The following is a 27,010-nucleotide window of genomic DNA, read 5'->3' on the forward strand; positions in this document are numbered from 1 at the left end:
GGTTGCTGGTTCGATTCCCGTCAGGGCACATGCCAGGGTTATAGCTCAATCCCCAGTGGGTGGTGTGCAGGAGGCAGCCCCTCTATGTGTCACTCATATTTATGTTTCTCTCTCTCTCTCTTTCTCTCTCTCTCCCTTCTTCTCTCTCTAAAAATCAGTGTTAAAAAAATCTTTATGATAAAGGTAAGGCCCTAGGGAGCTGCCCCCCGAAATCAAGGGCAGCTGCTCATTAAAGGGGTGTGGAGGCCTAGTGATGCCCAGGGGAGCGCAAAGCATCAGATGACACATGACTGACAAGATCCTAGTCCTCTTTCTAAGCAAAAAGCTAACTGGTGGAAAATATTGGGGAAGACTTCGTGCCAATACCTATAAAATATCATGTCAGTCTCCTAGCGTAACCATGTTCCTATGGCCATATATCCCATCGAAATCTTTATTCTCCCAACTAATCCCAAATCCCACCTTTTTATTGCAAGTGATGGAATCTTTGGGATTCTTGTCGCTTATGTGGCCACATTTGTTTTTATTTCAGGCAGAACACTCTCAGGAAAAGAATGCAGACTGAAAAGATGTACTCGTCTGTTCTCATAAATGCACAAAATCCAAGTCCCTGTCAACTTAGACACTGACTCTTGATACAGACGTAAACAAAAGTAAACTCACACATGTGGGCACATGAGCACATACGTGAGCACATGTGTGAGCATGCAGGAAGTTGTCCATTTCCTGAGCTCTGCCATAAAGTCTTTTTGTGTTTTTTGTTTTTGTTTTTCAGTAATTAGAGGTAGTTACTTTGCATTTGTTTAGCAAGGAGAAGCTAAATGACTTCACCCTGTATTTTGTAGACCCCTGCCCCGTGATATTCCATGAACAAAAGTCATTCTCCCCATTTTCTTCTTCCCAACAGAGATTTCTTCAACCTCATTGTTTTAATGCTTGGATGTTTTTAACTCCTTTTCTGGGGCATTTTAGAGTCCTGGAGAGAATTTTCAAACTATAGTCAACTCGAAACTAAGAGAAAGGACATTGCCCACCGACCTGCAGTTTCATTTGTAACAATTTAAAGAAATTTCTGCCCATGATTTATGTTCAGCTCTGTCAGGGGAAGGAGTGTATCTCTCAGAAAGATGGAGTGTCTTATTTTATTACCCTCTTTACCCAGGGTAAACCAGTCATTATTATTATAATGTAATTTGCTGCTCTTTTTAAAAGTGGTTTTATACCAAGGTGGGCTGAGTCGCTGCCTCTCACTCCCGAGCACCTCGGCTCCATAGTCAGAGCCACAGATGTGGCTCCCAGAGCGAACGTAGATGCCCCGGTCTCCTCGCCCGTGGGGAGCCACAGCGCGTGCCACCCACCAAACGTGGGGATGAAGTTTCAGAACAGGAGTGCGGAGAGCCAGGCTTGTTGAACAAACACATCTCCAAGTTCGATACAAAATCATAGCATCTCGGGTCAGACGGAATCAGAGGATCCGGAAGCATGTCGCCTTTTCCCTCTCACACCTTGCCAGCTTCTGCCCGCTCGCCGTGAAAGCCGAGGCATCACCTTTGGGCCTGATGCACGCACCAGCCTTAAAGTGCTGCCCCATTTCTCCCACTAGATGTGGGCACGCACAGGCAGGCGCTTTCCCGGGCAGACTCACCGAGCAGGGAGGAAGGAAGGCTCACGCCTGGGCATTGCTGAATCGGTGTGCGAGTGTGCACATGGAAGTAATACCCGCAAGGAATAGCTTGAGGGCAAAATACTGACTAGTTGAGAATGGGCTACAAGGTATCTTAGCTGCCTGTGGATAATTCAGCAGATAGCAGGTGTAGACAAACATATACACCCATGTGCCGCAGAAATGAAACAGGGTGAGAGAGACAGCCGACACATCCCTGCTTGTGTACACACACACACACATACACACACACACACACTCTCTCTCTCTCCAGGTGCCAACATAAACAGTTAAACATACTTTGAATACTTGGGTATCTAACCAAAGGCATAAAACCCCAATAATGCATGGTGCTACCTAGACAGTAGCAATTAATAAATTACATTATTAGGTGGTAAGCAATAAATTTTTTCATATCAAACATGAAGATAGTTTGACATGAGATAGTTTGACTTATGAAGAATTCTTCAACACAAATCAAGCTTATTCTCAATGTCCTCCGAAATGTAGTTGGCTTTTACCATTACATTAAATGTATGCAGTGTAAGCCTTACTAGTAGAAACGGTACCTGTTCCTTTACCTGATATCCCAACGTCCAGAAATTGATCCTCAGTAAATAATGCGGGATTTGTGCAGAACTTTAGCACTCTTTACAATGGAGAAACGTGGGACCAGCCTAAATGTCCACCAGAGTGAACGTCATAAGTAAATCACCAGAAGTGGAATATCATGCAGCCATTTAAAATGTTGATGTTGAAGAAAACAGGGCAGCATCGAGAGATGACAATATCTCATTAGTCTAAACTGGCAGGTTTCAAAGCAATATATACAATGTGGCTTTTTAAGAAGTACTTCCCTGTGTACAGATGTGCTTAGGAAAAGGCTACAAGAATTGATATCAAAATGTTAATAAAACTTAATTGTGATGATCATATCATAGTTTATAGGTTTTCCTGTTCTTTTCCTCCTTCGATGTTGTCTTCACTTGCTTAGAGAAGACATTCAAGTATAAGTTTAAGGAGAACCCCGCCCAGCACTCTCCCACTCCTCCCTGCCCCACACAGGCTAGTGCCTTTGTTGTTGTAGCAACTGGGACAGTCTTCAGAGGAAACATCAAGGGTGGTGGGGCCGTGGTCTCCGGACCAGGAATCATGACATTTGTCTTAACGATGCCGATTAAGCCTGACCCTTCTCTTATAAGCAGGACACTTGTTTTTCATCCTTTACTCTTCACACCAAGTGGACACACGGCAGTGAAAGTACATTAACCAGTTACGTTCCCCAGGTGGCGGTTTGTCCCTGTTCCTTCACAAAGGGTCCGGCACGTGCCTTTGTCGTCCGTCATGTCTCGTAGGGTCATTCTCACCCAATAAATATTAACATGGGGGTTCCCTCACAGCGCCTTCTCAGGGGGACTTTTTCCTGAAGATATCGGGAAAGGAGAAATTGTTTGAAATTGCCCTCCTGCCATATTTGCTCACCATCTGTTTGAATTTTCTCTGACGTTATGAGTAGACGTGTATGTTTCTCTCAGGTTTCTCATATCTTGCATTTGTGTGTCTTCTTGTATGTCCAGTCCAGACTGACGAGCCAGAGTGAGGCCATGGCCTTGCAGTCGATACGAAACATCCGAGGGAATTCGCACTGTGTGGACTGCGAGACCCAGAGTAAGTGGGCGCCGGGGAGGGCCTGGGCCTCCACAGTGGAGAGGGTCGGTCGGAGCTGGATTGGGTGGTCCCCCTGCATCTGACTTTTTTAGTTCCTGTGGCTCTGTAATAGTTGGTGCTACCAGAGGGCCCATTTCTGGGGAGAAACATAGAGCCTGAAGGTCAAGTTACAGACACAGCAGGTTGCGTAGCCTGATGCACGCCAAGCTCTGGCTGCTGCAGTTTCTCAGAGAACAAGGGGAGGTGGAGGGGCCGAGATCAGAGAGGAGTAGATGACACATCGGCAAAGACTTGTTATTTTTAAGTCAAAATATCCAGTTTGGGTGAACCTGCTGAGAGATATCCCATCCAAAGAGTGACGAATAACTATTTGGCAACGTACATATGGCATGGACACCCCTCGCTTGGCTGTGCCCCTCCAGGAACTAAGCTGGGGCAGGGGGCAGATCTAGCTTCCAAGATGTTCCTCACCGCGCTGTTTATAGAGCAGAACATCGCAGCATCGCCAATGTGCAAGAACGAGGAGCTGTCCAAACCAGCGATGGCGATTGTCTATTGGGTGGGAAGTTCCAAGGATTTGCCAAAGCCAGATATTTCAGAGTAGCCACCAACATGTTCACTTTTTTAAGACACCTACGATAGTAGCAAGAACTGACCAGGGAGTGTTTTCAAGCCAGACGCCAGGGAGGGGTCTGGATGTGAAGTCTGACCGGCTAGGGTTTTGTTGCAGAGACGCCAAGGGCAGTGAATGAGCAGTGATGGTCTGACCGCATGGGGCCCTCTGCTCTTCTTCCCACAGACCCCAACTGGGCCAGCTTGAACCTGGGAGCCCTCATGTGCATTGAGTGCTCAGGGATCCACCGGAACCTCGGCACCCACCTCTCGCGAGTTCGATCTCTGGACCTGGACGACTGGCCCATCGAGCTCATCAAGGTGATGTCGTCCATTGGGAACGAGCTGGCCAACAGCGTCTGGGAGGAGAATAGCCAGGGGCGGACGAAGCCCTCGCTGGACTCCACAAGGTAAGAACACGGGAAGGGGTGTGGTTTCGGGGCATCTCGCCAACAGTTAGGCACAATTAGAACTCCCCTGGCAACCTGTAGGGGTGCTGATTGGATCAGCACAGAGATGTCTGTATTTAAAATGGGTCTTCACAGATGCGGCTAATTCAAGCGCCTTCATTGTTTATGTTTGTTTTTACACCTTGGGGATTCCTCACCCCCTCCTAGAAGTGTATTAAGCTTCTAAACTTATGAATGCATCACTTTAATTAATACATTGCTAATAGGCGTACGCTGCACCATTAACACCAGTTATGAATTTCTGATTCTTTAATTTTGTTATTTTTAGCTCTTTGATAAGCATCTACTCAATTGACATACACACACACAAAATAAGTGAGTTTATGGTAACAAAATATATTTTATTTCCTAAAATATATTTCTAACATGTTTAATCAGACAAATTTGGCATAATGTACGGTGACCCCTCATTAATGTTAATTGTTACCCAGTGTAAAAATCGCATTTATTTTGAGGCCGTTTAGTTTCTCATCTTTCATTTACAGCTATGATAAACGGTTTATGAGCACACATGCATATTTAATGCACCTGAGAGGCGATAGAACGGCGGCTTCTGAGGGAACCTCGTTCCCGGAGGCAGGACAGACGCTTCCCTCTCCGGGGTGTCCGGTTCTGAAGTAGGGTGTGGGGTTCCCTCTCAGCATTCACGTCTCAGGGGTGTGGAGAAGCAGAGGGAGGCCATAGGTCTCCCAACCTGAGCACTTTTTAAATTTTTTTGCTGTTGATCAGACAACAAGGAAGTCCAAGCGGAGGCCAATGTGAGGCCAAGAAGTGGGGCCCCCCCCCCCCCCCCCCCGCCGCTAGGCGACAATCACGCTCCCAGTGGGTGGGCTCTGGATCGTTAACACTGAAGAGTGAATTTCTGGTGCCACCTTGGGTTCACTGGGAGAATGAGCTGGTGCGTGAGCAGTCCCTCTCCTTGTGTCAGGTCTGCCGTGGGCGGGCGAGGGCGAGAAAGGGGTGCGAGGGGCCTGTGTCTCCCACAGTGGAGGTTCGCTGTGTGAGCTCTTGGTAGGTGAGTTGCAGCTGGTGATGAAAATGGGCAGGTGTCTTACAGGCTGAACAGAGGGTGCACTTTCAAAATGTGTCTATCTTGACTTAACACTAATGTGGAAATCGGCCTGGTCACCAACTAGGAGCATTCTTAAGAAATTAATTTTTGTTTTAATATCCTTGGAAAATATTTAGGTCTGGAAATAAAAAATGAGTGGAAATTGGATTGAGTATAATGTATGAGTGCAGAAAACAACAATTAAAATGGGTCAGAAAAAATTAACCTGATGCATTTTACCTGTTTCTATATAAAGAAGCGTATATACTGTGGTTCATATCATGAACTTGAGAAAAGCTTGTTTTTTCATCTGTCACATTTAGGAGCATTTAGAATGATTGGAAACAAGGATGCAGGTTGATTTTTTAATGGAAACTACTTGATATCAATGTTATCTTCTCTAAGTGCAGATTGTTGACGGGGGGGGGGGCGGGGTTTAGATTCCAATTCGTGTGTGTGAGTCAGGCCCTTGAGCATGTAAGTTCCCTCCTATCTAGTGTCATGCACACCACATCTTTATATTTTAGAGACGTATCAGAGCCTTCCTTCTTCGCAGATGGGGTGACTGCCGTTAAACCCCATCCTGGGCTTCCCTAAAGAGCGAGCAGAGCTGGAATTCCTCTCCTAGGCTGGGGAGCGGTGCTAGGGGGAAGTTACCTGGTGTTGCCACATAACTTGGTAGAATTCAGAAATCTGTACATTCTTAACCTTTTGCACTCGGATGTCGAGTGTGATGGTTATTGAATGTATCAATAATTTGAAATATAAAAAAATCCAAATAAATAAGTTTGTATGAAAAGAAACTCCAGTTTTTTATTCTACTGCTGCGCTTTGTAAAATCTGGGGTATTTAAAAAATTAAATCCCGAGTAGAATAAAGGAATCGAGAAAAAAGCAAGCGAGTGCAAAGGGTTAACAAGATAGGCACCTATAAGAACTGAATGTTTCTTTGTGCCTTTAGTAATTTTCCCAGAGTTTCGTGTTTAATTAAATTCGGCAAATACTCTTGGACCACCTTCTCCTAGAAAAGAAGTGACAAATGGTTATTGTAATTGTCCTGTGGTCAGGGGTGTCCTTGGGGCCAGACGAGGAGGCCAGGGCTGGGCCAAGTTCACAGGACAGAGGGGTTCTCATAGCCACTGTGCTCCAGGGAAGTCTCGCTGGAGAAACAGCATCCGAGCTGGACTCGGGAATGTGGGGTGATAGCCAGGCCTGGGGGTGGGAAGGGGGTTAGGCAAAGGCAGGAGTGGGAAGCCCTAGGGCCCATGGGGTTAAATGTGGAAGTCAGTGTGGGGGGCGGTCTCCCATGGGGCTGGTTGTGGGGGGATGGGTGGGGCCACAGCCGAGCCGAGGCCTGAGGGAGCCTTGGGGGTGGGAGGGCGGATAACAGCACCTGTGGGTGGGCAGAGGGTGAGTTGTTGGGTCTGTTTATGCCTCCGTGTATGGTCTGCTTTCCCCAGAAGGACCAAAGCCAGGCAGCAGCGTCATTGGGAGGGATGGCGATGAGGCAGGGAGGCCGTCAGAAGGCGTGGCCCTGGGGGAACAAGCCGTCCTGGATACACTGTGAAAAATGAAAAAGTCTCGCGTCCTGTTAGAACACCGCAGTCACTCAGACACCCCCACCTGCACTGCCTCCTGCGGTGTCTGCTAATAGACACCGAGTACTCAAGGTCTGGGCTAGAATTTCCAGGTGGACTTCGGTCTGTGTTCCGGTCTGGATCCTGCCTCTCCAAGACGGGAAGGTGACATCCCCTCCCCCCGCCAAAGCTCACCCCCTTTGGTCTCCGCGGAACCCATGATGGTCAGAACAAACAGCCGGAGGGGTCTTTCATGTGGCCCTAATGTAATACTAAAAAGAAATATTTTAGTAAATGTTTATCTCTAGCCAAGAAAGACCCCAGTGCCATCGAGCCATCTAATTCTTTGAAAAGGGGCCCAGCTGTTTTCTTGAGATGCTCTAGTCTGTTCAAGCTTGTTCAGAAGATTCATTCTGACAGTGGGATATAATTAGGAGTGTGCTTTCCTCCCCCCAAATATGTCAGTCTGGACTGGACATACAAGACCCACAAATGCAAGATATGAGAAACCTGAGAGAAACATACATGTCTACTCACACACACACACACATGGGGTCAGGACCGTGGGGACAGAACACAGCAGATCCTTCTCCGAAGAAACAACCAGTCCCCAGAACCACCGAACCTTGGAGTCGCCCAGTCCTGCGGGCAGGGAGTTAGGGAAACAGGTGCCTCCGCCTGGCTGGCGGGCCTTGTGCCTCTGGTCCTGTACCCTGGCCAGGCGGCCTCGGCTGGCTCATAATTGCTTCCAGTGATTCTCAGCCACCCTGAGAACTGCCGGTCAAACCTCACCAGCACTGTGATCAATCGAAGCTGACGGCGGCGAAGCCGTATTGACTTCCCATTCCTAAACCGGGGAACCATTAGTCAAGAAAAGCATCTTTTAATTACTCCCAGGAAGGGAAAAAAAAAAATCTTTTTGGATGGATTCTGCAACAACTGCCATTTTTCCCAGGGCATTCGATATGAACTGTATTGTCGCAGGAGGGGAGAGGGTGCCCTGGTCCCCCCGCCGTCATGGAAGTGTAATTTGGAGAAAGGAGCGTGTTGGGGAGGTCGATGCCATAACAATTAACTCCATCTGCGGTGGAATCTGAATTCTCCTCTCTAATTGCTATTGATACCATTTAAGCACACACTTAAAATATTGATTTTAAATGGGGAGTAACAGTAGACAACATCAGCTAGATTGTAGAGGCTTGAGGAGGAGCGGTCTGCTGTCTGTAGGAGCAGGACTCGGGACGCACAGCCTGTGCGCTTGTGTATCACACCACGTAGTGTGTGGTTGCCCATAGGTGGGCCCTGGGGCCCGGAGCACCCAGGCCGGAGAAGTCACCAAGCTCCTTAGTCATCCTCTTTCATGTGAAAGAAGAATTCGCTGGGGTGGAGAGTATTAAACGGCCAAGCGCCTGTGTCTTGAGTGAACGAATGAGTGTGACAGGGAACTAGTCGGCGTGGGTACACCTGTCAGGTGCTCTTGCCCCCTCAGTGCCTCGTGTGTCCTGAGGGAATCGGGGCTTCCGCGTTGCCAGCACGCAGCCGGGACATCTCAGTCCACCTGTGCGTCCTCTCGCCCTCGGCCACGCATGGGGCACTGGGGACTGTCCGCGGCGCCGTGCCGGGTCCGTCCTCTCTGCTCCTGGCCGTGGTTCACTTAGCGTTTCGGCTGGACTGCAGGGAACAGCGTTTCCTGCCAGGACCGAGCAGAGCCCTCGGGTGCCACTTTCCTTCCTTCCTCCCCCATCTTTGTGTCTCTGTCGCAGCATTTGGCCCGTGCGGGTCCGCAGGGACCGGCTCCCGAGGCATTTCAGTGCAGGTCGCCTGTTTGCGTGGCGATTCGGGAAATCAGAGCAGCCCCTGTGTCTCATGTCCACGAAAGAGGCCGAGAGAAGCCCCCCAGTGACATCAGCCCTTCCTCTGATTCCACCGGGTCAGGACGCAGTCTTTCCCCTCTTGGAGCGTCCTTCCTCTTTGTGTCATTATTTACCAGTTCACCTGCGTGCCTAAACTCCCTTCCTGTCTTTCACCTGTCAAAAGATGTCACTTCAGGCGGAAGACTTGGGGCGGGACTGGAGGTATCCGCGTGGGAGAGACAGGTGCGCACTCCCAGACCAAGCGGTCCGCCCAGTGATCCGAGTGATCCGAGTTCGGCCCTTTGATTCTGGAAGGCCACTTCATCTTATTTATGCACATGGAGATATTGAGAAAGGGGAGATGTATCCAAACTGAAAATAATTGGATCCCCACCGCTAACTCTGAGATATTAAAAGCAGTACCACTTGGCCACGTCTTTGTCTCGTTAGGTTTGATCATGAGATCACAATATAGTAATCTCGGGCTCAAATTTCTGGCATAGAGACGCCCCGTTCCAAATGGGGCCTCAGGGAACACGAGTTCCCACAGCCCCAGGACTGTCTCATCTTATTATTTTTTAACAGTTCTTGGCCCTCCAAGGTCAATGTTTTGTCTCTTTTGAGTGTTCCTCTATGCTTGACACCTTTTTTTATTTTCTTTCTTTAAAGGGAAAAAAAAATGGGCAGGGGAGACATAGGCAAAAAAAAAGGACTTTGCCATGATGACCAGAGCCCATCTGCAGTTGGGTGGCATCTGCTCCCCACATGTCACTTCCCTCATTAACAAGCAATTGAATTAATTAAATGCTACTCAGAACACGTATAACAAGCTACCGGCAGTGTCCAAATTAGCACTGATAATCAAGGATGATTTCCTTTATTATCCTGCTAAGTGATGTGCGGACTCTGATCTCCCTGTCTGCCCTCATCTATTTACATACCCCCAGCCTCTGCCTTTGGACGAGGAGGTTATCTCACCTAGTTAATTTGCCACGATCACCGAGCATGGCCGATGGATGCCCTGCCCCCGCGCCAGCGCCACCACGGCCCCCTCCCCGCCTGCCCTCCCCCAGCCCAGCCTTTGTATCTCAAGCTCACTGATAAATTAAAGGCCACCCCTGTGGTCTCTCAAGTGAGTAATAGAGGCAGAAATTTCATTTTGCAACTGGCTGATTTAATGATCCAAAGGGTAATTAATGGCCTGATTATCTTAATGTTAAATATGTCCGGCAGCAATTACTGTGACCTCCCGCTTGTCAAGGTCCGGGCTGTGCTCTTCTTTCAATTAAGTTCTCTGGGGCTTAATGGTATGAATAAACTCCTCTGATTCTATCATCCCGGACGGACACAGAGGGTTCAGGGAGCTGGGGGCTCGTCTGGGGTTTTAATCAGCCTGTCTTCCACTCCTGCGACCCGAGTTAACAGTCACAACAAGGGCAGCTTAACTTTCCTCTTCCCTGCAGACCCCCTCCCCCGCCTCCCCCAAGCTCACTTTCTGTTGTTTTATTTTATTCCGTGTCTGGTATTTATTTCAGCGCTCTGAGGGAGAATTCTGTTTGTGGAGGAAGCCGCTGTGCTCCGTGAGGCTAGTCTCTTCCAATATAAATTATCATGTGAGCGCTGTGGTTTTCCTGTTTGACAGGCTTAATTAATTGGCAGGAGCCCCCGAAAATGACAGTGCCACTAATTGCAACTCAGAGTGAATTTCTGTCATCGTGGTGCGCCTGTCAGCGGGCATGCCCAGCCCCAGCCGGCAGAGCTGTCCAGCCTCCCAGCCAGACGGGGACAGCGTCCTGAGCAAGCAGGGACAGCGGCAGATTCTGGGGAACTGGGGGGTTGCAGGCAGGTCGTCTGCATGCCGGCCTGACATTTGCGGCCAGTAAAGTTGATACGTCCACGGCCCCGTAGATGCAACAGCTGCTCGGGGACCTCAGATTTTACTTAAGATATTGTAGTGACTTCTCGTAGCAGGCCAGCGTGGAGTCAGACTCTGAGAGCCATGAGTCCCTTAGCGACCGGTCAGGACTGGATGGTCCTCATTAGCACATCGCTAAATAGGCTTGACTCTACCAGTACTCTGTGCCCAGATCAGAAATATTCCCCTATAAATATTAAGCCAATTAGGAAAATGAACAAATGAGAAGTGCAAATGCATGAACACTGCCTCAGAAATGATACCTACGGATTACAGCTGGCAACAGAGACAGCCATCCGGCAAGCCAGCCGCGGCCCACGCTCAGCCGCAGTGCTCCCCACACAGCTCTCCGTCTAGACTAGCGCTCATTGTAAGAAAGGCGAATTTTAGAAGATTCTCCATAGGGTTGAGCAAAACAGGATCGCTTCTTAGAGACTAACTGCCCCTCACACTTGCCTTTGAACCAGATGCGCGAACAGCTTCTGGGTGGGTGAGGATGGCCACCGCTGCCTGCAGACCCCAGGTGTCATCTGATCTTGTGGGAGACCAGGTGTGTGTGGGAGCCAGCTTTGCAACCGGGGCTTGAAAACCCCGATCATTTCCTCTCTGAATCGTAGCCATGGAGACAAGCAAGGAGTCTGTCTTTTTTGTTTTTTTTTTTAAAGAATGTGTATTGTCACCGGTAGACGAAAATGCAAGTCATCAACAAGCATTGCTATATTCTAGGTGCCCTGACCCCGTGTGGGCCCCTGACCATGTGTGGGCCTCTGTCATTTGTGAGCACATATAAAGGAATGTAACGTGTACATGAGCCTGTTGAGACTTGATTTACATATTGTGGGAGATACTCTGAACACAGGCCTGTAAACACTCTCAGAACAGCTGCCTCTCTAGACCTTCCACCAGTGGGGCGTTCCCAAAGGGTCGTTTCTCTCAGGGCTGTTCTGATCACCGTGCACCAGAAACTCACTCTCCTGAGGATCCATCCGGCTTTCTCCTTCCTGATACTGACAGAGACAGGAAACAACCCCGTGTCCAGGTTCGCAGGGTGCTGTGTGCTCTTCCTTAGCACAGAGCCATCTTATGATGTGGCAGGAGCCCATGTTTTAGGGGAGAAGAATGGGGAGTTAGGGTCCTTGAGTCATTTTTTCCAGGGTCACACAGGACTGGAGGACAGATCACCTGACCAGGGTGTGAGTCCTGAAACCCACCCCTGGTCCTTCTGCGGCTGCTGCCCTTTTTCTGCTCAGCATTGTGCCCAAATCTGAAGGTCATTCATGGCATCTGGAGATACCATTGTGTTTACCAGCATCCCTCCCCTCTCCTCCCCTTGACCCCAGCTCATTTTTAAAATAATTCTTTATTGTTGAAAGCATTACATATGTTCCCTTTTCCCCTCATTAACTCTCCCACCCCACCCCAGGCCCTCCTCACCCCCAGCTCATATTCTTATTAGCCATCCTATCTCTGTGTATATATAGTGTGTTTACAAAGACATATATATAATTAGTGTACATTTATTATGTTTAATCACATAACTGCAATATCTTTCCACTTATAAAATCTAGAAGCCTCACTCGTGATAACTTAAATAAGATAACAAAATGTCATTTGTTTTATATCTATACATGTGGCAAACCTGATCTTTTCCGTTTCCCAGTCATTCCAAAGTCTTAATTTTCTGTGGTTGATGCTGATCTGAAGAGCTTCTACAGAAAATGGTGCCTAGAAAATCTAAATATCTAGATCGACGCAGGCACAGGGTATAAGCCCCAGCTTTTTACATAACAGGCCTCCCACCTGAACTCCCTCTGTGCATGTCCCTGACCCAGCACTGCCTGGTGAAGCGTTCAGCATGTATTACTCAGCCTCACGACCAGGTTTATTATCTGCATGATGAAATGTGGAGCTGGGCCAGAGGATTTCTAATTTGGTTGCATGGCCAGCATTGTCTGCAATTTAGAACTTTTAAAAATCAGGGCATTTTCTTATTTGTAAGATGAAACTAGCCAGTATTTTCAACCAATTAATCATGTGAATGTAATGCTGAAATGAAACACTATTTATGAAGTTTCCTGGGATCTGTTTTTGTCTGGAAAACTCCACCAGCTTTGTGCCTGGGTCCTGCAGCTGACAGTGAGACAGATAAGTGGTGCATGCCCTCTTAGGTGCTGGGGATGGTCTGCTGATTTGGAAGGCGTAGTCCGTGTTTACTCTGCATGTATCTGTAGGGTGATTCATTGCAACATCAGCATTACCTAGAAAGGTATATTCTCAGCTCTATACCAAACCCACCCAATCAGTATACCTGGGGTGAAGTCCAGCAGAATGTTATAACTCTCTAGGTGATTCTTATGCACATGAAAGTTTGGGGAGCACCTGTCCACACCAAGCATAATAATAAACAAATGTCCACAACCCTGCCTAGGGTCCTCCTCCCTGTCTTCGCCTAAGTCCCTGGACTTTATTCCTCATTTCTTGAGACCCAGCTATGTGTCTTCTTTCTTTACCAGACTCTAATGTGGCCTTGCATCTCCAATGTGCCATCCTAGCAAGTGCTGCAACCCACTATGATCAAATGCCATATTTTCCCAGGAATGCAAGGTTGGTTTGATATACAAAAATCGATCAATATCATACAACACATTAATAGAACGAAGGACAAAAGCTACATGATCATCTCAGGAGATGCAGGAAATCCAGTGGACAACATGCAATAATACCCTTTCATGATGCAAAGTAGGTATGAAAGGGAACTTCTTCAACCTGACAAAGGGCATCTATGGAGAATCCACAACTGACATCATCCTTAATGATGAAGTACTCAAAGTGTGTTCCCCACAATCAGGAACAAGACAAGGATGTCCACTGTCACCACTTCTTTCAGCACTGGTTCAAGCCAGTGAATTAGGCAAGAAAAAGAAACCAAGGGCATCCAGGTTAGAAAGGAAGAGGTAAAAATATTTGTAGATGATGTGTTCATGTGTATAGAAAATCCAAAGGAATCCACAAATAACTATCAGAGCTAATAGATGAGTTTAGCAAGCTTGAAGAATACAGGATCAACATACAAAAGTCAGTTGTGCTTCTATACATTAGCAATGGAAAATTCAAAGTAAAATTAACAATTTCAATTACAATGTCATCAGAAAGAAAAATACATGTAGGAATAATTTAACCTGTATACTGAAAACTACTTGAAGATGACCTAAATAATTGGCAAGACATCTATCCTCATGGGTTGGAAGACTTGACTTTAAGATAGCAGTATTCCCCGAAGTTGATGTATACATTCAACACAATTCCTTTCAGAATCACAAATGGGTTTTTTTAAAGAAATGAACAAGCTGATTCTACAATTTATATGGAAATTCAAGAGAACCCTCCCTGCAAAGATTGGCAAAACAATCTTGAAAGAGAATAACAAAATTGGAGGACTCATATATCCGAATTTAAAAACTTACTGCAAAACTATAATAATTCAACATTATTGATATTGGCCTAAGGATATACATATAGATCAATAAAATAGAATTAACAGTCCTGAAGTAAGCCCATACATCTATGGTTAATTTATTTTCAACAGAGATGCTAAGAAAATTCAGTGGGGAAAGAATCATCTTTTCAACAAGTCTGGTGGAACAACTGGATATTCACATAGAAAAGAATGAAGTTAGACCCCTATCTCTTGCCAGATACAAAAATGAACTCCAAATGAATCAAAGCCCTAAGTGTAAAAACTGAAACTATAAAACTTTTAAAAGAAAACAGAGAGGTAAATCTTTATGGTACCTAAAGCATGAGTGACAAAAGAAAAAAATAGATAAATTGACCTGCATTAACTAAAAAATTTAGAGCTTCAAAGGACAATACCAAGAAAGTAAAAAGACACAGAATGACTAAAAATTTGAAAACCAAATGTCTAGTAAGAGCCTAGTGTCCAGAATGTATAAAGAATGAGTATAATTCTGCAGTAGAAAACAAATGACTCAATTTATAAATGTGCAAAATCTTTGGACATTTCTCTAAAGCAGGTATACAAATAACCCACATGTAAAGATGCAAAATATTATTTATTAGGGAAATGCAAATCCAGCCACACTGAGCCACTGCTTCTCACCCACTGGGATGGCCACAATGGAAAGGCAGTGGCAGGTGTTGGCGTGGGTGTGTGACAGTTGGAACCCTCATACTGCCAGTGAGAATATTAAATAGCACAGCTACTTGGGAAAACACCCTGGAGGTTCCTCAAAAAAATTAATCATAAACTTACCATATGACCCAGCACTTCCTCTTCTAAGCATATACCTGACAGAAATAAACACATGTCCATACAAAAGTTGTGCATTTGTGTTCATAGCAGCATTCTTCACAATAGCCCCAAAGTAGAAACAGTCCAAATGTTCATAAAATGAAAGTAGGTGTACAAAAGGTGGTATACCCACACAGCGGGTTCTTTAGACACGGAAAGGAGTACAGTACCATACACACTACAACATGGGTGAACCTTGGAAACGTCATACTGAGTGGAAGGAGCCAGGTGCAAAAGACCACATATCACATGACTCCCACTTACGTGCAGCAGCCAGACCAGGCGGATCCACAGAGGCAGGTGGATAGGGCCAGGGTGTGAGGAGGGGCAACGGGTGGGGGGGTGTCTGCTGAATGGGTGGGTTCAGGGTTTGATCTGGATTTCCATGGTGGTGATGGCTCTATGGCCTTGTAAATATACTAAAACCACTAGGTCATACACATTGAAAGGAGGAGTTTTATAGTATGTGAATATGACAAAAAAAAATTTTTTAAAAAAGGCAAGAAGGAATTTTCAATGAGAAGAGATGGGGAGGGCATTCCACCAAGAGAACCTTCGGGCCAAGGTGTAAATCGCTCAGGGCGGCTGAAGCCGGGCTGGGGAGAGGTCTCCGGCTGGCATGCCACCCCCTCGTTTGGCACAGGAGCCCGTGCAGGAGGGGATCCGGCATAGTGCTCTGAGCAGGATTTGCATTTGAGCCAAAACTCCCTGACTTGGAGGGAGTGAGACCAGGTAGAAGGTGGTGCCTCGTGTCCGGAATGAGTGAGTGTGAATGAGAGAGAATCGCCGCCAGGTGCTCAGAGCCTGCGAGGAGCCTGCGAAAGGCCAGGCGCAACATAGCCACAGCCTCCTGGAATCCACAGGGCAAATCGACGTCATTTGTCTGCTCTGACGCTACAGGAAACTGGTTTCAGTCACTCGGCCTGTGAAGCCAGAATTGAACACCAGTCCTGCTGACTCACAGACCGCCTAGGAGGCAGCCTGGCCAAAGGGATGTAGGACATCACACCAGCAGGACTCACCCACCCTGGAGGCCTGGAGAGAGAGACAGGCATCCACCGTGAGGATTAGTGTTCTCTCTGGGGCCATGGGGCGCATGGAAAGGTCTTTAAATGACAAGCAGAACAAACAGAAGGTAATTTCAGTCGTAAAACCCTGACAGTTTGAGTTTGTGCTAATAAAGGTGGCAGGTGCACATGGTTGTGACCAGGGACATTGACAAGGTCGTTAAGCTGAGGCCGAGCCCTGCGGTCCCGTCATGCTCTGGAGAGGGATCTCTGGGCTTGGGGACAGAGCATCTAAAACCAGCAGGACAAAGCCATCCTCCCCCGGCTGCGAGCCCCGATCTCTGAGACACTGCTTGAGTTCCTGGAGAATGGGAACAGCGGTGGCTAGAGCTTCAAATAAGTGTTATCTGTAATGGATACAAAATTTCACCCACCTGGGGTCTGGAAGATGGACGTTACCTGGGGTACGCATCACTCAATCTTAGGGACGCACTTGCATAGAAAAGCATCTCTAATGTGTGACCCCGGAGGACGAAGACAGCCCTGATGACCTGCCTGTGACTTCTCCTGAGGACCACCAAGGCCGGCCTCATCTGTCTCACACCCATCCTCACGATCCTCGAAGTTAGGAGATACCTGTTTAAACTGGAGAAGAGGACACCCGCCGGGCAGGCGCTTGCCTGTGGTCTAACCCAGGACTTGGAGGAGGCTTGTTATCCAGAGGCTCCTAAAGGAATGGGCCACATGCTCATGAGCATGGAATTCAGTGTATAAGTGACCAGCGTCCTTGTGCCAGTGCCTCTCACTCCTGTGCTTTCGGCTCAGGGAGTGTTTGGAAATGACCTGGGGGATGGAGGGTTGACTGGCATTTAGTCCTGGGGCCTGGGATGTATAAGCCCCGGACGGTCCTAGGAAAGGAAGAACTGCCCAAAATGCCAGTAGCAGGAGAGGTCTGAGGAGCACAGAAGAACCAACCAAAAACCAGGCCACGCCACTGCCGAGGGAGCCGGAATCCGCTCTGTCCTGCAGTCCTGGGTGGACACAGCTCCCCTGAGCCAGCAGAGCTGTCTGCCCGTCTGCCTCCCTCAGACGGCCCACCCGACGACCACCAGCTTCATACCCCGGCCTGTCCCCCAAACACACTCCTGGTGTAACAGCCCAGCACTGGCCAGGTGGTGCATGTACCTGCTGACTCATTTCCAGAAAACTCAGAGCTGCCAGCTTCCCGAAGCCACTTGGGTGGGCCTCCGAGAGGGCAGGGGAGACAGTGGTGAGGTCATGATTTTTTACTTCCAGACAGTGCTTTAGAGCAGACAAGCCTCCTCATTAAAGACCCAGTGACAGTTTCATTAGACTCGTCCTGTGTCCTTGATCGTAAGTCCTCTCCGAGCCAGTCCTTCCACACCAGCTGCTGGGAGGGAGCAGCGGACATAGCAGGGCCCCCAGTGAGAAACCAAGGGCTCTAGGCCTGTTTGGGCAACAGAGCAGTGCAGGTCCCTTAACTTCTCCCGACAAAGTGCCCTCTGTGAAGGGAGAGGTTGAGCGGAAGACCGCCTGGGAGCCCTCGGTGCAGTGTCCGCAGTTGTCTCTTCCCTCCCCCATTTATAATACATTATATATATATATATATATATATATATATATATATATATATGCGCCTAATATGCAAATTGTCCCCTTGGGAGTTCGACGAGGAGACCACGAGTTCTATTGTTCACTGTGATGTGCGCTGACCACCAGGGGGCGGCACGGAATGAAGGAAGGCCCTGGCCGGCAGCCAGAAGGCCCTGATGGGCCCTGATCACCCGCCAGGCCTAGGGACCCTACCTATGCACGAATTTCGTGCACCAGACTCTAGTCAACTATAAAAGGTTCGATGTCTCTTTGGTGGGAGTAAGACTACATTGAAAACTTCCCTGATCCTTCATTTAACCACCCCAGCGGTCTCTTTTGAAGGCAGTGACTTCGTCATCAGGCTGCGCTGTAGACATTAAGGAGTTAATTCACATCGCACACTCCAGGCAGTTAGTGGTCAGCTTCCGTCTGGCACGGCACAGGCTGTCCTTCATTTTCAAAAATGTAAACTCAGCCATTTCACATTCATCTTAAAAACTAAGAGTCCATTTGCTCTTACTAAGTAGTAGTCTGCAATAAAATCTAACCCCTAAATACAGCAGGTGCTGCTCTGAACCAAAATCGACATGTACAAGCGTTAATGAAAATTTACATCGAATTAGTTGAACAGTGACCAAAAATTACTCCAATGCAAAGCACTCCCTCCGATGAGCTTTTTATTTGCAATTCCCGTTTTCATTTACTTAACGGCATCTGTGGAAAGACCAAGACCTGAGCGTTCTGTGACGGGAGCCAGACGCAGAGACCTGCCTAGGACGTGGTTCCGTTGCTGTGCAGTGTCTGGAAGAGGCAGGTCTAAGCCACAGGAAGCAGATCCGGCTGGTTTGAGGGTGGAAACGCAGATCAGCTGCAGTGGACAGACAGGCACAGGGGTCTTCGGGGCGATAGCAGTGTCATAAAACCGAGTGATGGCGATGGCTGCACGGCTCGCTGGATTTCCTAAAAATCGTTGGATTGTATACTTAAAACAGGTGGCATTTATGGTATGTAGATTACACCTCAATAAAGCTGTTAGGGAAACAAAAGGCCTTCGCCCTAGCCACACACTGAGGGGGCCCCCAGTTTCTGAAGAAACACAAGACAAAAAGAAGCTGCGTCTGTGGGGGTGGAAACCGCAAAGGGTCTCCTGCTGCGGTTGTAGGGAACGGTGTCCCAGCCTGGGACGCGGACAAGGAAACGGATTTTCAAAGTCTTTTGGGTAAATATGGAACCTGCTGGGGCCTCCTCAGGACTGGAACTGGCCTGAGGCCTCCCTGCACGGACCCCCGGTGGGAACACTTCTCCTGGGCTCCTGTCACCTCACCACACTGCTCCCAGGCCTGGGAGGGGTCCCTGCATCTCCGACGGGTTCCGAGTCGGGCCTCTGACAGTGGGAACAGCCATGCGAATTGCCAGACGTGTCGTGAAGGTACTGCCATTGGTTGTAGGTTTGAAAGCTTGTGTCGGGCTAAATGGCTCAGAATCTGAAATTTATTTGAAGAAAACCGATCAGGGTCCTCAGTGAGAAAAACGCAGCGGCAGCCGTGGGGCAGAGGAAGTCAGTACTTTGGTGAAGTCCACACTCGGGCCTTGGGCACTGAGGTGGCCGCTCCCCGCTTCGCCAAGACCCCCTATCTGGTAACAGACGTCCTTCCCAGTAAGATCTAGAAAATGACGTTTCCACAATCAAGAGACTATTATGTGGGGTTTTTTTTCAAGTCTCGAGAACATCTATTTCTCGAATGTCTTAACCATGTGGTGAATGGGCCATACATAAACCAGCCAGACCTGCTCAGCTTAGGAACCAGGAGGCCGAGTCAAAGCTGTAACTTCCAGAACGTTCTCCTGTGGAATTTAATTCTGGCAAGTGTTAACAAACAGATGTTTCTGGAAAAAGGTGTTTGAGAACTGAAATAAACAGAATGAAAGAAGCCTCTCTCTGGTATGCCAGCTTCCCAAACCAGGAAGGGGCCAAGGCTCTGTGCTGTGAACATCCTGGCCAAGCGCAGTGTTTCCCAAACTCACTGGGCAACGGAACCCTTCCTGAAGAAATACCTGCTCTAGGTCAGGGCCAGCCTTTGGTGGTGACTGTATGCTGTGGACTAAAATCCATACAGGTGCACACATGCACCTGTGATTCCACCCCCAGGCAGTGTCTGTGTATTACAGAAAGTCTTTTTATGTCGCAACATTTCTGCCAAGAAATAATGCTCGAAACGACCTCAAAGCCTGCTGTAGGCTAGTGTTGCATCGTGAGCCTCTTTCCGTGTCACTGTGCTTGTTTCTGAAAGAATTCTGTTCAGTGCTGTCCCAGTAATTCATCCCATGATTGATCCATTGCTTCATCATTTGCATGTGGACATTGGGAATATTTGCAAAGAAATACTGAAAGCATGCTGGAGTAGCATGTTTGTGGATTCATCTGGCGGGGAGGGGGGGGTAGGGAGGTGGGAGGGGAGCTTATGACTCATTGTTTTCTAAAAATAGGAGCCTAGAAGGAGCCTAACTGGGTCAAAGGTTGTAGACTTGAGGAATGTGACTATTGTCATTGCAGTGATCTCCAGAAAGGTGCCCTCCCCACCCCACCCCAGCTGGCATCCTTCCTTTTTCTCTTCCTTCTTCACCTTACGCGCCTCACGCCCTTGAAGCCAGTCCAGGTATCATCTCCAGGCTCAGGATTCTGCAGCACCCCTTTGCTGGGGACACTTCTCCACTCACTAACCTGCTCTATCAGTCAGGGTTCTCCAGAGGAACAGAACCAGCTGTGTGTGTGCGTGTGTGTGTGTGTGTGTATGTAACACGTGCACACAGAGATTTGTGTTAAGGATTTGGCTCATGACTGTGAAGGCTGGCAAATGTGAAATCTGCAGAGCAGGCCAGCGGACTGGGATCTCAGGCAGGAGTTGATGCTTCATTCTTGAGGCTGAATTCCTTCTTTTTAGGAAACCTTAGGGTTTTTTCCTCATAAGACCATGAACTGACTGGATATGGCCCACTCACATTGTCCAGGGCGGTCTTTCTTAAAGGCAGCTGATTGTAGAAGGCGTTAACCGTTCACGGCAATGCCTAGATACCTGTTTGATTAAATCATTGAGCATCACAGCCTGGCCAAGTAGACACATGAAATTGGCCATCACACCTGCCATGACTCCGATTGCCCAGAGAATTCTATCCAGCAGAAGCCACAGCTGTCCATCCACACCGGTGACCACACAGCCTCAACCTTCTTATTTAAAAGAAAAATGAGAATGACAATTCTTGCCCTACCGTCCCACTTGATTGTTGTGAAACTCAACTGAGAACAATATTCTGAACGACACTGCATCTACAATGCTATCACTCTGTGTTACATTTGTACACCTATAGTGTTCCCTCCGCTTGACTGACAGCCTGTCTGTCCAGATCGGGGGGAAGGTGCTGACCAGTTGCCAGGGAGACACCACTCTTCTTGGTCAAAAGCCACCAAGTCCTTAGCGAAGGCTCCTCCAGCAGAGACGCAGGACTTCCGCCCAGAAATAACTTCCCAGTGAACCTATGTGGACGGTAGAAAAATGTCCTGTTTCCGTCTGCTTAAAGTTCTGCAGTTTTTTTGCAGGGCAATTATCTGTATAAAATACTTTTTCTTTTAAGTAGGATCCTATCGCTAATGAAACCATATTTTGAACATGAAATTGTTACAAAGGAGAAAAAACTGTCATTATCCAGAAAAGCAGCAATAGCTCACACATTTGATGGTCTAAATAGAATATTCCTCTTTTAGGGGAGATGAAAGCAGCCCCCTCGTATCAGCCTATGAAATTATTTTAGAATTGAGTTTAATCCCTGGACTGAGGAAGGGGAATGGACCCCTAACACACAGGATCCAGGCATGGGAAGTCAAATCTGAAATTTAGAGACAGGCTGTGTAGGAGATCAGGCCTGGTCCATAACCCAAAAGAAACATGAAAAAAGGGTGTTTTAATGTTGGAAAAAGGCAGCTTGAAAGGTAAGGCTTCCTTCCTGCCGCTTCCCCGGTGCCCTTTTCCCCTGATCACGTTAGCTGGACGTCCATTTCTGTAAGTTTTCCCCCTAGAACAAACCTATCATTTTTCACCACGGGATATTTACAGCTTCAATCAGCGCCAAATCCAGTTGGCTTCTGATCTCATCGCTGGAAGTTATAGATGCAGATATTATTTGCACTGCGGTTAATTATGGGGCAATCAAACTTTGGCTTTTCTACTGTAATTTCCTCTGCCAGCTAATTTAATTAATCACCCCCAGCTCAGCTCTTCCAGCTGCGACCAGCAGGGTCATTAATTAGGCATGTGACGGTCGCTCAGACCAGGCCCTGCTTCCAGCCTGCTGCCCATTTGATCTCAGGAAGGGAGAGCGTTTCCAAAGCACCCAGGCGGATTGAGGGTGAGGGCCCTCCATCCTCTCCAGAGGTAAGACAGTTCCCAACGGCCCACAGCCTGCCTCAGTGGTGATGGAAGGAGCCTGGCCTTCCACCAGGCTGGATCTGCATTCACGGAGGAATCTGTGGCCTGTGTGTTCCCAATAGTGCAGACAACTGTGAAGAGCGAGTCTGTTCTGTGAGAACGCCATCTCCCTCGCAGGCTCACTCTTCCTCTAAGGGAAACGCTAAAGGATTGTTTTCGTTTTGTCATGAGGAAGTGACTTTTTGGTCTGCACCCATCAAAAGGATGCCGAAATGCTTCAACTGATGATATTGCTCTGCTTTGAAGAGCCTGTTTTCAGGCAGGTACCGGCTTCCCTTTGCTGCTTGGAAAATACCCATTCTGAGAAATCATCATTGGAATTCCATACAACAGTGTGTGTGTACATGTGTGTGTGCATGCGCATACTGCATGTAGAGAAAAAGTCACCCAAATTTGAGAGCTTTCTTAAGATTATTAAGTAGAGTTTCTCTTTCTTTTTAATTATATGGGTTTGTTTTTTTTTACATAATATATTACATAGGATGATTTCAGTTAATATTTTAAAGGAACTGGATATTTAGTCTGATTTTGTTTTAACGAAAGGATAAACTGATGAACAGGTGTTTTCAAGAGCTGTAATAAGTCATGCTAGAACCAGGGACGCCTCTTCTAAGATCTTACCCAGTGCCCTGCCCGCCATTAAATGATTCAGAGAGATAGATGTGAGTGTAGGAACACACACAGGCACTCGCACACGGGCACACACAAAGGTTCCAGTGGAGAGGGAAGTGCGGTGCAGCTCAGTAATTAAAGGGACAATCGCAGGAGAACTACAACCTCTAGGGTTGGACCTGTCTGTTCAGTTGGGCCTGAAGTTTCCCCATCATAAACCCCAGGCCCAACAACGCCAAATATCCCTCCCGACAGACAGCGTGGGGCTGGGGTGAACGGCCTGAGGGTGGCTGGCTGGAGCTGTGCTCTGCCTTCCTGAAGAGGGGGTCCGTGTGGTTGCCTTCAACTTGTGTATTCAGTCCTGACGGCCAGCCTATGACCCATTGGCATGCTAAAAAAAAAAAAATTTAATTTTTAAATTTTTTTAAATTGATTTCAGACAGGAAAGGAGAGGAAGAGAGAGAGAAACATCAATGATAGAGAATCATCAATAGGCTATCTCCTGCATGCCCCTTACTGGGGATAAAGCCGGCAACCCAGGCATGTGCCCTGACCAGGAATTGAACCCATGACCTCCTGGTTCATAGGTCATTGCTCAACCACTGAGCCACACTGGCCAGACAGCATGCTAAAATTTAAATGCAGGCTACATTCGCTCATTTCATGCTGTAAGGATTGCTCTGGAATGAATTATAAGTGGAGGTTTCCCCCCAGCATTTCTACTGTGCTACTGGGAATGGGGAGATTCTTGAGAATTGTCAAACAGTTAAGGCCAGTGGCTTCTGTGTGTTCCTATTCTTAAAAAAAAAAACTGATTAATTTTGAGTCTTTTTTTTTTTTCTGGAGAAACCTCTATATGGTTTTCAATAATTGAAAACCCCAAAAGCAATCCGCCTGCCCATTCCTAACTGTAATAGCAGTTGTAAGAATGTTTGTGTGTGCCATCCCCTTACTGCCTGAACCAGCCTGCACAGGGAGGAGCCAGGCTTGCTTGATTCTTCAGGGACTGCTGGGTCACTGCAAACTGAAGTGCAAATCGGAAAGTTATTCCTGTGGCCCCTCCCCCACCCGTGGGGGTGGGTCTGTTTGGCAGAGGATCATCCTGCCAGGCTGGTTTTGTTTCCTGCCACATCTCTGATGCCAACCTCAGTTTCCCCGAGCTCAGAACCACAGCCCCCCTCCCAGCGACTGAGATGGGCTGGAACCTGTCCCAGAGGCCCGGTGGGGCCCAGCTTGCTCACTCCCAACTGCTTCTTCCTTTTTTCTTTTTCATTTCTGCCTCACCTCCTGGCGGCCTTTACTGTCAATTTAAAAAAAAAAAAAAATACAGCCCTAAAGAGATCAGGGGGTGGGGGCAGGCCTAGGGCGTGACTGGCCCCTGCAGGGGCCCCCAAGGGCACCCTGCGGTTTACCAGGCCTGGGATGTGGCCCAGCCGGCATCCTTTGTGAGGGCCTGCCAGCCCTGGGAGGGGGCTCCTGCTGGGGACAATGGCTGTCCGTCAGGGATACAAATCCCGGATCCTGGCCTTGGGCTCATCAGGCACAAACCTGATGGCAGTTGTCATCTCTGCTGTTACCGCAGCCAGAGCAGGAGAGGGCCCACGACACTCACTGCATCTTTCAAACCTGCCCATCGGCCCCTTTTTCTTCCTCCTGCTTAGAAACAGGCTGACAGGCTGAATGTTGGAAATAATTGGATTCCAAATTCTAATTCATCTGTAAAGTATTCGGTGATTAGATTAGCCTAATAGATACTATTTCTTACGTGGCTGCCTAATTTTACCCTGATCGCGTCTCAGCGGCTCTGGCGTGCCCCCCAATTTACTATTGACGTGAAATTCTCAGAAGACGAGACATAACTGCCTGCCTCCTTCCGTCTGTTTTCCCAGGTTAAAAGTTACACTGATTTATGCTTAGAGGGTATCGCCCTCCTGCTCAGGTGCAGTGGCACAGTGTATATATCTCTCTTTAAGAAGAGCAGGAGACGACAAACATTTATTCTGTGTCATTCTGAGTCCTCTTTCCTGTTCAGAAACTGAGACATACGGGCCTCTGAGAGCCGGGCAGCACTTCCCTGTGGGCCGCGTGGGTGTTTTAAATCGTTGGAAATTGTATCACAGTAAAACGGTCATTGTCACTTGTAACATAGGTCTTACCGGTGTAAACACAGTCCAAAAAAAATTCTAAACATCTTAAGAAGCTATTTCAGCCAGGGCATCTCGAACTACTTTTTATAGAGCTGGTTGAATTCTTGGTCAGGAATAGAGAGTAGGGGGAGGCATGGCCTGGAGTTACAGATAAGGAGGCATCTTAGCCATTCTTCAGCCTCATTCCTTTGCACAAATTTGATTTCTTCAAGTATGTGCCGCTCCCCTCCCCCACCCCTTCCCTGTCTCCCTCCAAAAACCTGCAAATAAAATCCAGGACTCCCTCCCTGATTCCGTAGCTGGAACCAGCTGGTGGGTTTTGTGTGGCGATGGAGCAGTGGGGGGAAAACCTTTGGCAAACACTGGGGGAGCAGGGAGGCGGAGGTAGGTAAACTCAGGAAACTGTTTTCATGAGTAAATGAAGGAAACAAAGGCGCTCCGCAGGCACCGAGGCCCGCGCACTCCCTCTGAATAGCTCCCCAAAAACGGGGCTGAAAAGGAGGAAGGCCCATTTGCTTCTGGGAATCCAATAAATTGTTTCAGGAAGTGAAAGTCTGTCCCGGCTAATGGAGCCCTGATTGACAGCGCTTCTCATTATGGAGCCCATCAGGGGACAGGCATTCAGAGCTATTTAGGGGGAGGTGGGAGCGAAGGAGCAAGGGCCCAAGGGGGGAGCGTTGTGTGTTCACTGAAAGAGCCCTGCGCCCGCCATGCCCCCCTCCAAGAAAGACCACAGGAAAAGAGAATGGCTTGGTCCCAGAGCATTCACCTCTTCTGCTGTGGCTCCTCCCGCCTGCATGTCTCACAAACCTGAGGCACCTTCCTTCCTCCTCCCAGGAGAGCCGGCCCTGCCCCGGGGCCCCTGCTGGCAGCAGGCCACTTCCTGGCTCGTGCCCACCTGGGGCCTGTATCAGGATAACAGGATCACGGGCATGTTTCAACCTCTTTTCTGTGTACATGCGCTGCCGTGGGTTGTCTGTTAAGGACAATCATGGGCATTCTCTGTTCCACGACCACCAGAGAGGTAGCGGGTTTCTTTGTCCAGGAAGGAACAAATCAGGGGTCGTGGCTGAGGCTAACCGGGGTTGTTGAGGGCTCTGCTGGGAGGTGGGAGACCGACCAGTTGCCTCTACAGGGAAAGAGCATTAAGACTGTCCTCTGTGGTCGAGACCCCCGTCCCCTCTCCAGCCACCTGCTCTAAGGTGTGGACAGACCTTCAGGGCTGATCAGCCTGCACAGAAGGGAAGTGACCGGATGTGCCAGGTACTTTAAACATCAGCACCAAGCTCTCAGGCCAGGGTTGGGAAGACGTATAAGAAACACTCACTGTCCCCTGGCCCGATGGACAGGTCACAAGAAACTGGCTGTCCAGAGGTGCTGATCTGACAAGACCTCCCTTCTGGGGCAAGAGAGACCCTCAGTGTCCACAATGGGACGCTTCCTCTCCTGGGTCCTAGCCTGGCCGGCCTCAGGGACCGCCTTCCACTAAGCAGCGGGGTGAGACTCGAAGTGCTCTCGACCCTCTTAGGTTAAGTGGCTGGGGGCCTGTGAATTCAACTGACAACAGCGTGACAGGAGACGAGGCACACACATTTAGTAACTTCTAAATGTATGTGCACGGGGCATCAGAGGAAGAAGTGAACACCAAAAGGATGGTAAGATTTGAGAGCTACATATCAGCTTCACAGGGGAGGACAGGGGGAAGGCCACTGTGGCAGAGCAAATGGCTTTTAGGAAAGATAAATGGGCCCTTCGGAGATTAGATGGCGACAGGATAGCATGTGACAGTTTGTGTGGGCGTGGTGCCCACTTCTCACCTCCTCTCCTGTGATCATGGCCATCCCCCCTGGCTGATGAAGATCCCAGGAGGGGCTTTATGACGATCGAGTTCTTTTTTGCTGAGGACCCGACCTCAGATGTCTTCAGCCCAAATGGCGCTTCGGCCTGCGTGGTGTGTGTTGATGGTCTGCATGGGGGTGAGGTGCCCTAGGACAGCGGTGTCCATTCACCTTCTGTAGAGTCCACCGGC

At 48.4% G+C, this 27,010-nt stretch overlaps 1 protein-coding gene across 3 annotated transcripts in view; it reads left to right on the forward strand.

The window, feature by feature from the left end:
• Positions 1 to 27,010, forward strand: part of AGAP1 (ArfGAP with GTPase domain, ankyrin repeat and PH domain 1) — a 413,559-nt gene that overhangs the window by 358,394 nt on the left and 28,155 nt on the right. For all 3 annotated transcript variants that reach the window (XM_079783223.1, XM_079783222.1, XM_079783221.1), the window contains 2 exons: positions 3,241 to 3,331; positions 4,131 to 4,353. In XM_079783223.1, coding sequence (XP_079639349.1) covers positions 3,241 to 3,331; positions 4,131 to 4,353 — 314 coding nt within the window. The remainder of the gene's footprint in view (positions 1 to 3,240; positions 3,332 to 4,130; positions 4,354 to 27,010) is intronic.

This window comes from Cnephaeus nilssonii (assembly GCF_951640355.1).
Source record: "Cnephaeus nilssonii genome assembly, chromosome: 10".
Taxonomy (NCBI): Eukaryota; Metazoa; Chordata; class Mammalia; order Chiroptera; family Vespertilionidae; genus Cnephaeus; species Cnephaeus nilssonii.